Genomic DNA, 10,131 nt, shown 5'->3' with positions numbered 1-10,131 from the left:
AATAAAACTCATAGATATTTCCAAAATAACTACACAAGAAATGAATTATTATCTATATGGGAAAAGATAACACCTAAAATCTGTATGAAAATCCCTTCGGCTGAGATATCTGTTATCATACTAAAGCATTTCCTATGTCTTTTTGCTATATCTAATTACAGTCTCTCCCAACCTTGACCCTGGTTGTTTTTGGATTGTAACTCTTACCATTCTGGTTTGATAGAAGTGATGAAATTTATAGTCCAGAAGTATTTCAGGAGCCATGTTGAGAGAAGCCTCATCTCACAATGACCAAGAAGCCAAACCCATAAATAGACCACAAAGATCAGAGAAAATCAGTTCCAGAGGCTCCTTTTAAAAAGTCGGTCTTGTACGGTATATAAAGCAAGCAAATTAAGTTATTTTAGACCAGGAATAGAATTCTTCCTTGGATAGTAGAATGGTGCTGAATTGTTCTATCTAGTCCCGGATATCCGGGATGTTAACTGTCCACTTATGTCACTTCAGAAACAGACTAGGCAGTCTTGAGGACAGTTTAAGAAGCTAAATCATTATTGTCCTTAAAAGGCTAAGTGGACCTTTGCAATGGAAGTATGGCGTTATGTAAGCCCATGATTGATACTTTCCACAGAATGAGAAGAATGCAAAGCAGTCTACATTTAAAATGTTCACAAACATTCAAGTGGGTATTAAGATGGAAGATAAAATAAGCCTATTTTAGAGGGCCGCCTTTTTAAAACAATATACAAACATTGAAGTTTTTCAAAGACAAGACTGTGGGAAGACATGATAGCAATCTTCAGATATTTAAACTATTATAACATAAAAGACAGATTTCTTCACTGGAAGTCTTCAGAGAAAAGAGAGATAACTATCTGTTCTTTCAGTAATTCTTATACCAGAGAAGGAGATGGACTAGATGCCTCAAAGATTCTTTTCAACTCTTTATTTTATCCGGATCTTGAGTGTCACTTTTTTTTTTCAGTCCACATCTGGCTTCCCTGTCCTTGGGCTTCTGTGAGTCAGCTAAACCATTTTTGAATTTTCTACAACATATTAAAAACTCCATTGACACACTTAAACATATTGGGCTAACAGCACCATTGTGTACACTATGGGTAGAGGATGTAAATCTTTTGCATCTAAAATTACTCGATGTGGATGCTTCCTTGTTGAATTAGCATGAGATAATATGCTTGGGGAAAGAAGCACATTGACTATATAAAAAGCTAAAAACCTGAAATGGTTTTTTCAATTCTTTCCTGAGCTAAAATTTTGTCATGTTTATTATTAACATCCCTTCACCTATTTTTAATTGCATTTTATAGTCTTTACTGTTTTTAATGTTATTTGTGATTATTTTAAGCTTTGTATTAAAGTTTACTATGAGATAAAATATAAACGGAAACAAAAGTTAAGAAAAATTAAAAAATGAGAAAAGAGGAAGAAAGAAAAAAGTAGTGATTTCAACTTTTTTCAGTGCACTAGAAAAAATTATGTCAGCCTTTTGCTTTACATTTCTAAATAAATTCAAGTCGTTTCTATAACAACAAAGTCAATATAGTCATCAAAAAATAAAAAAAAAGTTTTATTTTTTTTCAGTTTTGCATACAAAGTCCAAAAGGCATTTCCAAAACAAAACTACCGTAGATAGAATCTTCTCTTTAATTAGAACAGTCAATTTTCCCATCTCTGCCAACTCCATTGCTTTCACCTTCCGTTCTTCCATTGTGGGAATTAATGTGTCTTTCCATTTGTGTGCATATAAGATTATTGCCACTGTCAACATGTATGAAACAAAGTTCCAAATTTTCTTTCAAGCTCTGTGAATTGTATTTTTTAAAACTTTGTTGTACTCTGCCCAGAGTCAGTTGTTTTGTGAGATAGGCAACTATATAAAATTGAAAAATAAGTAAATAAATAAATAAAAACATTTACGTTCTTGTGAGAATTATCAAAGACTGAAATTGCTTAAAGAAATTATTATGGCAAAAAACACAAGAGAAGCAACCTTGGAAATTAATTTTTTCCTCTTCAGAAGTAGAGATTGATATTGTGGAAATATGTGGAAAAGTTATAGCGGCAGACCAAAAGCAAAGTTCAGTGACACAGAGTAGAAAATAATTTTCAGGAAATAATGCAGCATAAATAGCATTCAGGCAGAGCTGAAGGAATGCACAGGATGGCCTCATGTTTAATCCTAAACCTGGATTAAGAAAATGCTTTTTTGATGTTGTCATATTACAGTGACTGTTTTTGCATTGCTGGAACTGGGATGGGTGTGGCCTCTGTATGGTGTAACCGGCCCGTGGGCTGGCAGTTTGACACCCCTTCTCTAATAGAAGCCAGACATCTTGGCCACAGGCCCTTCAACCTTAACCCACTTAAGACACCCATGTATTAGAGGGAGAAAGGCAGGCAAGGAAGCCTGGACTTTTAAATTCAAATCCTCCTCAGTAAGATCAAATGAGTTGATTGAAAAGCATGAGAACAACTCTCCGCCCTACCTCAAGTGTGTTTGCTCCATTTGCAAAATAAGCAAGAGTCCCATAAAAGACAAGTTAGTTATTTAAATTAGATTGCTTCCACCATCCATCTACAGCTGGGTTCTTACAATAAGATAGTCCAGACTAAAATGGAGTTAGGTGTTTGATGTTTCATCATACTGTGGAAATTCAGCCATTGCTTTAGCATGTTTTGTGAATTATTAAGCCACAATACAGTTTGCTTGGGCATATTTAGGAAGGGTTCAAAAGGGTCATGTATGTAAGAGTAAAGACAGACTTAACATTATGATTTTTTATACGTATAACCAATTTCTTGAGCAGCTGAGAGCTGAGAACATAACTGAGAATATAGAAGGCAGATGCAAGGCTTTAAAAAGCATTTGGCAATCACTGGACATCCTCTGTAATCAATTCCCGTTAAGGGTCAGCCATGCAGGCTGAGATTATGGGAATTAGAGCCTACGTTATCTGCAGAGTTTGTAAACTAGATGTGTATTTCTATAAATGGAAGCACTGTTCCTTAAACCACTGTGGGAATCACTCATTTTAGTTGTATAGCAACATCCTTCTTACATTTATTTTTTCCCCATTGAATCCAACCAGTGGTGAACTAAAAAACCTTGAGTGCATCTAGGTGGATTACCAATTAAAAGATACTGACTGCTTCATACAACTTGCAGACTAGGCTAAAATGGAGTTGGGAGCTTGCAGCTCAATATATTGTGGAAAGACATGCATTTTCATAGCCCTGATGGAACCGGATCATCATATGGATACAGGATTCCATTTTTTTCCTCCTTCAGTTAAGGAGGAATATTCATTTTTATAGAAAGAATGAACACATGCATAGATACTGTATAAAAGAAACAGAAACCCCAAGCATATTGCCAATTAGAGATGATTTCTCTCTGAACAACAAACTCCTCGAAAACTCTACCTAAATGAGATAGGTTGTTTATATCCTAAAACCTTCCTCTCTGGAATAACCACAATATTTATCTACATTGCAAATCACCCTTATGGTGTGTGGATGGCATTTATGGTATTCCAGATGTGGATCCAATTTGGTTTAATGATTTAGGTGTCTGACTAGAAACCGGAAGAAGGGGAGTTTCAGTTCCACCTTAGGCGCAGATCAGCTAGATTACCATGCCCCCCCCCCGCCTCTCTCTCAGCAGGAAGGCGGGGGCGGGGGGGGGGTAGACACTGCAAAGAGAGAGAGGCAGGACTGCTTTGGCTGAGCCCATATTTGTAAACCAAGCTGTTATAGATAAACAGCACAATAGAATCATTTTTAAACGCGTATCAACAAACCCAAAATCTCAATAAATGCAGAAGAGGAAGAAAGAACGGATTTCTGAGCTGAGCGCTAAACTCAGTTTGGGTTCTGCTTTCCTTTATGAAAACAAAAGCACTTTAGAGGAATCTTTTACAAAATGATAATCTATTTTTAAATTCAGATGATAGACTTTTGAGTTCTCCAGAAACTTTTATTAGGCAAATTAGATTTTTAAAAAGGGAGGGGGAAGAGAAAAATCCAAAAATTAGGCAGCTATTTCAGACATCCGCAGTCCAAAATGAATTTTTAACACGGAGGCTGTATTACACTGGTAGTGTTGTCTACTATGTATTCTGTTTGTACGTTAATTACTTTTCAGAACAAAATCAGTGGCTACCGGTACTTCTCTTCCATCTTTCAGACTGAAAACCCAAAGATTATTCTTTCTTAGTTGGTCTTTTGTCAAGGGCAAAGTACCCAAAGTCTCAATGTGGCAGAGAGCACAAGGAAAGAGACATCCCAGTCTTTATCTCCGCAAAGCTAGAAATCGATTTTAACTGGTTCATTAGATTAAAATGATGACTAAAGCAAATAGTCTAACATTACCACTCTGCTATTCAGCGGGCAGGTGCTGATGGCATCCCACGCTAAAAAGCAGGTTCTTCCATCTCTCTTAGCTGGCAATAATGCACTTTCTGCCATAACTGAGAGCCACCAGGAGGCAGCTGAGCATCTGAGGGAAGCAATCTTCAAGGCTGGGTTTGACAAATAATTTAAAGGAAGTGACTGGCCAGAACAAAAAACAGACGCCTGCCTCGTTCTTTGATAGCAATTTGGACTCTTCCTGTTCCTCAGAAGGGATTTTTTTTGACTGCCTGCTCTCTGGGTTGGATGAAGAGGTCATGTTACTGTTTTAAAGCTGAAGGAAGACCAGCTCTTGGCAGCGGAGAACGTCGCCCCAAGCAGAACGTGCTGACTCCTTCTCCTTACATTTTGGATGCGATGAGTGGTGACGTCCACAGGATTCCTGTTGTGTCTAGACGAGATTTGCAAAAGGTTAGTTAATTTAGCCTTTTGTGAATACAGTGTTGGGTCCTTAATTTTGATTGGGGTTAAGCACATACAGGCCTTTTTGAACATTGTCAGAAGACAGTTCCTGTCATGTGTGAGTCATATTATCCCATTGTACATGCTGCCTTGGGATAATATAATTCGAATAAGAGCACTTAGGAAAATATTTCTAAAACAGAGTTAATTTTATGGTTAATACAGGGGAGGGGAGTTAAGCTGGGCTTCTTCCAAGGAATAATAATACTGTTTATATGCAGGGGAAAATGATATTTCTCAAAGACATTCAGCTGCCTCAGTACTGGATCTTTTATGCAATTCTAGGCATAATTGTCAGAAGTAAGCCCTACTGAGTACACTACAATATGGTTTACTGCAAAGTAAGGAAAAAATATCTAATTTTATTCTACAAGTACTTTTACCACAATATATCCTAAGCTACAATTATTTGAATGTGCTACTGATCAATAGGTTTTTCATTTGAAAACAAAGAAAATAATGAGCAATATCCCATTATTACTTTTAAACCTGTGAGATCATATTAACCTCTGCCCAAGAAGCAACTTTTGCTTCAGAGTTTAACTACCAGCAGCTTATAAAAATAAATATTTTAGTGATGTAGATGTGAATTGGGCTCCCCATTTCTGATCAGGGGAAAAATGAAACATACCTCCTTAGAAACTGGGAAAGCAGTTTCAACAGTTGTTTACCTGGCCTCTCAAAAGGACCAGTGGGATTTTCCCACATTTTTCTCTCTTTCCCGATGTTCAGAGCATTTCCATCAGGAAGGTCCCAATTTGTTTTCTCCCTCTTGAGAAAGACTAGAGGGTGTCACACTGAGGATGGTTTCTCCTGCTGGCCATTCTGTCACTGTAATAGCTTAATTGACTCCTGTTATAACTAGCCAGATGGTAAGAGTTTCTTTCTAAGTGCCTTTTGCTGCTTCTTTATGAGCTTGTTAAAATAACATTCCTGGTGTTTGTGGATTTTGCTTGTAGAGTGACTGCAACCACAGGTGATGCCATGGAAGTCTCCTCCCCACCCCAGTTTCCTGACATCTTTCCTAGTAACTGACCTGTTCCTGCTCAGAAGAGGGAAGGTTTTACTACCCCAAGAAAGGAAATGCACTGTGTCTGTCCTCAACTCTGCCCTTGCTCGGTCTCCTACAGTACATGGCTACTACACTCAAGAGCATTCTCTAAGGAGATGGGTCTCAAGGAAGAATTACTGCTATAGATAGAACAGCCACTTCTAGTGATTTCCAAGTAAGTTAAAATTAAGCTTTCTGTTTTCAAAAATTAGTGGAAAAGGGCTATTTATGCAAAGAAGCACGTGGGATGATATAAAAAATGTGAGCGAAAGAGATCTACGTACTGCGCACTAGTTTGTTCTTGCATTGGCTGCACTTTTCTTGTGTGATGACATCACATTCCAAAAGACCCTGTGCACTTTCACAAAAAAATTATGTTTAAATCACCATCTCCAAATTACATTCTGGTTTTGTTAGTTGAGGAAGATATAGAACAATTGAATGTTTCCAAATCCATCTTTTTTTTAAAAAAAATCACATTTGGAACATGTGTTATGAAGTTTCTCTAGCAGTAATTACTCTAGATATGTGTGATTGGCAATATATTACTGGATTTATTTTTGTGTAGGTATACCAGGACTGCATTTTAAATTTCTGAAATGTGGAGTTGCAATTATTCACTTCTCTGTTGTGGTTAACCATACCCTTATCATTTATGCAGTACTTTTTGTAAGATTTCTTTTACAAGGTTTACCTAAAGTCATAGAAGTTTTGCACTAATTAGTACATTATTAGGGTATTCGCAGTATTGAGAGCAGCCTATTTTATTTTTATAGAATGTATATCACTGTGTAATTTACAATAGCTAAGAAATGCAATGTTACTGATTTTTTTCTATAGCTAGTCATTATTTTAAAAAGAAAGCTAAATACTAAGCCATATATCTCCTGGTTTTATTTATTTAGACTATTTTCCTATTTCCTTGAGGAAGTGATTTCAGAAGCCCAGAAGATTGTGGATTCTTGATTAGATGCTCAGATGGAAGATCTTATACCCATATTCTTCCAGCTCCTATCAGCTTTCATCATTCTAGCCAATGTTTTCATTATACTTGGGATCCTTTTTAATCGCAAGCTCCATGGTACCATCAACTGGTTCTTCCTGAGTTTGCTTATTGCTGATCTCTTGGCAGGGGGAGCCCTTCCCCAAGTCTCCAAAATGTCATTTGGAAAGCCTCCGAGCAACTATTGGTGTTTTGCACATTATGCTATTCCCAATTTCCTTTTCCTCTCTTTTTTAGCCAATCTGCTGGTGATGCACTATGCTAAATATACATGCATCAGTCATCCGTTGCACTACCACCTGTCCTGGGTTTATCATCGGGCTGGTCTTTACATATGCTTAGCGTGGGTGTCCCCCTTGAGTTTTGCCTCCATGCCATTGGCTTGGTACCAATGGAAGCCCAATGAGACTTCCTGCTCTGTTGAACAAATCTTATCCTGGCCTTACCTCTATGTGGAAACCTACGTGTTCATCATCCCAATCATCTTTGCAATAGCTGCAATGGGTATCCAAATGCTCTGCATAGCCCGAAAGCAGCTTAAAAACATTAAAAAACTGCTTAATTCAGTGAATCAAAGTCAGACCCCATCAGATTTGGAGCAGCAACTGGAACTGAGGCATGCAAAGAGTATCGCCAGTATATCTCTCATCTTCCTGGTGTGCTGGGTGCCATATATTGTTTGTTTGAATATCTCACTGCATTTAGAAGTAAAGAAGAATACCACCCTTGGTACTGTTATCTGCATTGGCACTGCCAGTGCTGCTGCAATACCCATCATTCTCAGTCTTAGCAATCGTCAATACACCGAATTTTGGAGTGACATGGCCATGAAAGCCTATAGCGCCTGCTGCCGAAGACAGGGGTGCAAACAAAAACAAAATAATCAGCCCCATGGCAATAACACCGAACCTCCTACGAATCCAGTCTGATACTTTCCAGTGGGAAGTCATCAAATCCCTCATCCACCCATTCAGCAGCACAAATGCTTCAATCTTCTCCCTTCAGCTTGGAATGAAATTGGAATGTTTGCTTCCAGTTGGGGTTCCCCACAACCCAGTTCAAAAATTCAGCTAAATATAAAATGGATGAAGAAAGAGAAAGAACATTCCTTTTTCTCTTCCTTGCTGGCAGTCCTTAGAACACAAAGAAGGTTGGAATGCCTTGAAAACACGTTGACTTTGATTTGCTATCAAAAATTGGAAACGTTGAAAAACAATGGACACAGTTGTGAATAGATTCTCCCACACAGCTGTATTGAAATCCCCTCCTCCTGAATCGCTGCCTTTTAGACCTGCTGCTCACATTAACCCCCCACTTTCTCCTGGCATGGAAGGAAGTCCCTTGTTCTCCATTGTAAGAATCTCAGAACAGAAGATAGCAACTGAATTTCAGCGGCCTTAGCTACAATCCTTGTTCCTTAAATTCCTTGCAGTGCAGTTGAAGGATATTGGGAAGTCATTGAGACATTTGTAAATCCAGTAGCTGGGTTGAATCATTGGTTCTTTATATGAATGTGTCAAAATGGGATCAACTTGCACAAGCAGGTTAAACCAAAACCACTGATCGCATTCTAAAATGGTGTTCTCAAGATCATCAACACATGGCAGCCACTGTAGTAGAGATTGTTTATGTCTATAGTTGATGCTGGAGACTTTTAAGGGCTGAAACAGGTGAGGAAAGCACTAGGGTTGTTTCACCGAATCAGAACTCTTGAACCAACCCTGAGCAGGAAACTCCCAACTCAAGGCTGGGAATGGAATGGACAAATGTTCATTGACTGAAAATACTAAGAATTTATATCTTAAAGCTAATACTGTATGCTGGGCTCCTTAGATGTTCTTGTTTGCAATAAAAGAACTTTTTAAAGCTGTCTCAAGTCAATGAAGCTTCTGCTAACTACTAAATGGGGTGTGTGTTTTAAATTCCTAAGAAACAAGGGTGAATATAGCTGTGCTTTGTGTGAACCTTGATGATAAAGGCTACCAAGAGGCAAGAAATCATTAAAGATTGATGACTTGGTGGCAAATTTCATTAAGTTGAGCTTGGGCTGTTTTTTTTTAGCCTGCAGGTTTATTTAAACTCCATTTATCTTTTTCTGAGAAGAAGCAGATGCTTGTGAGAAGGTCAGAAGTAGACTGGGTTGCCATTTATGCTTATTAATGCCTAAGACTAAGAGACATAATGTCCTCATTAAAGAGGTAATATAGTTCTCATGACCTTAATTGGTCTAATTTCCTTTTAAAACAGGATTGGGAACGATTACTACCTCTTATCTTGCGATCTTTCAGGTTAGGAATTTCCACTTTCCATCTTTAGTTATCAAACATCAAGCCAATTTCCTATTTCCTTCTTCCTTGCGTAGAGCAGTTTGGGGGTAGCAAACTCAGGCCTGGATGCTGGGCCTCCAATCACATATAATAACTAAAGGTTTCTCTTTTTAAAAAAATCCTTTATACCATAGATCTGATGACGCAAAGCATATATGGAACAATGATATTTGTCATAATTAAGAGTATTCAAATTCAAATAATTTTATTGCAGTCATTAACCAGCAGAAAATTTAAGAATATTGAACCTGTTGATTTCTTCATTCTATGAACTGAATCTTATTCATGCAAAGGAAAAGAATGTCAAAAGATGAGAAAATCTCATAGGACAGTTTCATTAAGGGCTTTATATGGTCAGATTATGTAAAAAAAAACAGCATTCCAATGATCAGTGTTGGGGGAAACTGCCTCTTGTTGGTTTCACAACAGCTTAGAAAGGATAAGTATTTCAAGGATAGTCTCTACTGAGAAACTCTGGTTAACCCAACACATTGTGAGATTAATTGGTACACTGTTTGGGGGAATATACACATTTCTGTTTTCCAGTCAATGATAACATTTGTCTGAAAGCAGAATCCAAAGGATGGTTATATCAGATGCGATCAAAAATCCTCTTAAGCACAACCCACTATAGATTGCAGGGCAAGTCAGAATCGGAAATATTAGTAGGCTCCACCTGACAGAAAAGAAGACATCCAGGCAGCAGCAAGCATGCTGTTATAATTAAACTACCTTCTAAGCCCTACCAGCCAAAAGTCTGATAGTGCAAGGGCTCCCTGGTGAGACTGGAGTAAAAGTAATCTGGGCAATGAGCTGTACTGGACCACTCCTGCAAACCCAGCAAGTAGCATAGTTGG

General features: G+C 37.9%; 1 protein-coding gene across 1 annotated transcript; it reads left to right on the top strand.

Moving 5' to 3' along the window:
• Positions 1-2,771: 2,771 nt before the first annotated feature.
• On the top strand, positions 2,772-8,921 carry GPBAR1 (G protein-coupled bile acid receptor 1). Its single transcript, XM_083349882.1, has 3 exons — positions 2,772-4,842; positions 5,853-6,119; positions 6,850-8,921. The coding sequence occupies exon 3, from the start codon at positions 6,923-6,925 to the stop codon at positions 7,874-7,876; it is 954 nt and encodes a 317-aa protein (XP_083206008.1). The 5' UTR covers positions 2,772-4,842; positions 5,853-6,119; positions 6,850-6,922; the 3' UTR covers positions 7,877-8,921.
• The last annotated feature ends 1,210 nt before the right edge of the window (positions 8,922-10,131 follow it).

Source organism: Vipera ursinii (genome assembly GCF_947247035.1).
Source record: "Vipera ursinii genome assembly, chromosome: 1".
Taxonomy (NCBI): Eukaryota; Metazoa; Chordata; class Lepidosauria; order Squamata; family Viperidae; genus Vipera; species Vipera ursinii.
This window is presented reverse-complemented; position numbering and strand designations above follow the sequence as displayed.

Bases quoted from the DNA above. Each gene is read 5' to 3' on its own strand.
- GPBAR1 (XM_083349882.1), top strand. From the start codon at position 6,923: ATGGAAGATCTTATACCCATATTCTTCCAGCTCCTATCAGCTTTCATC.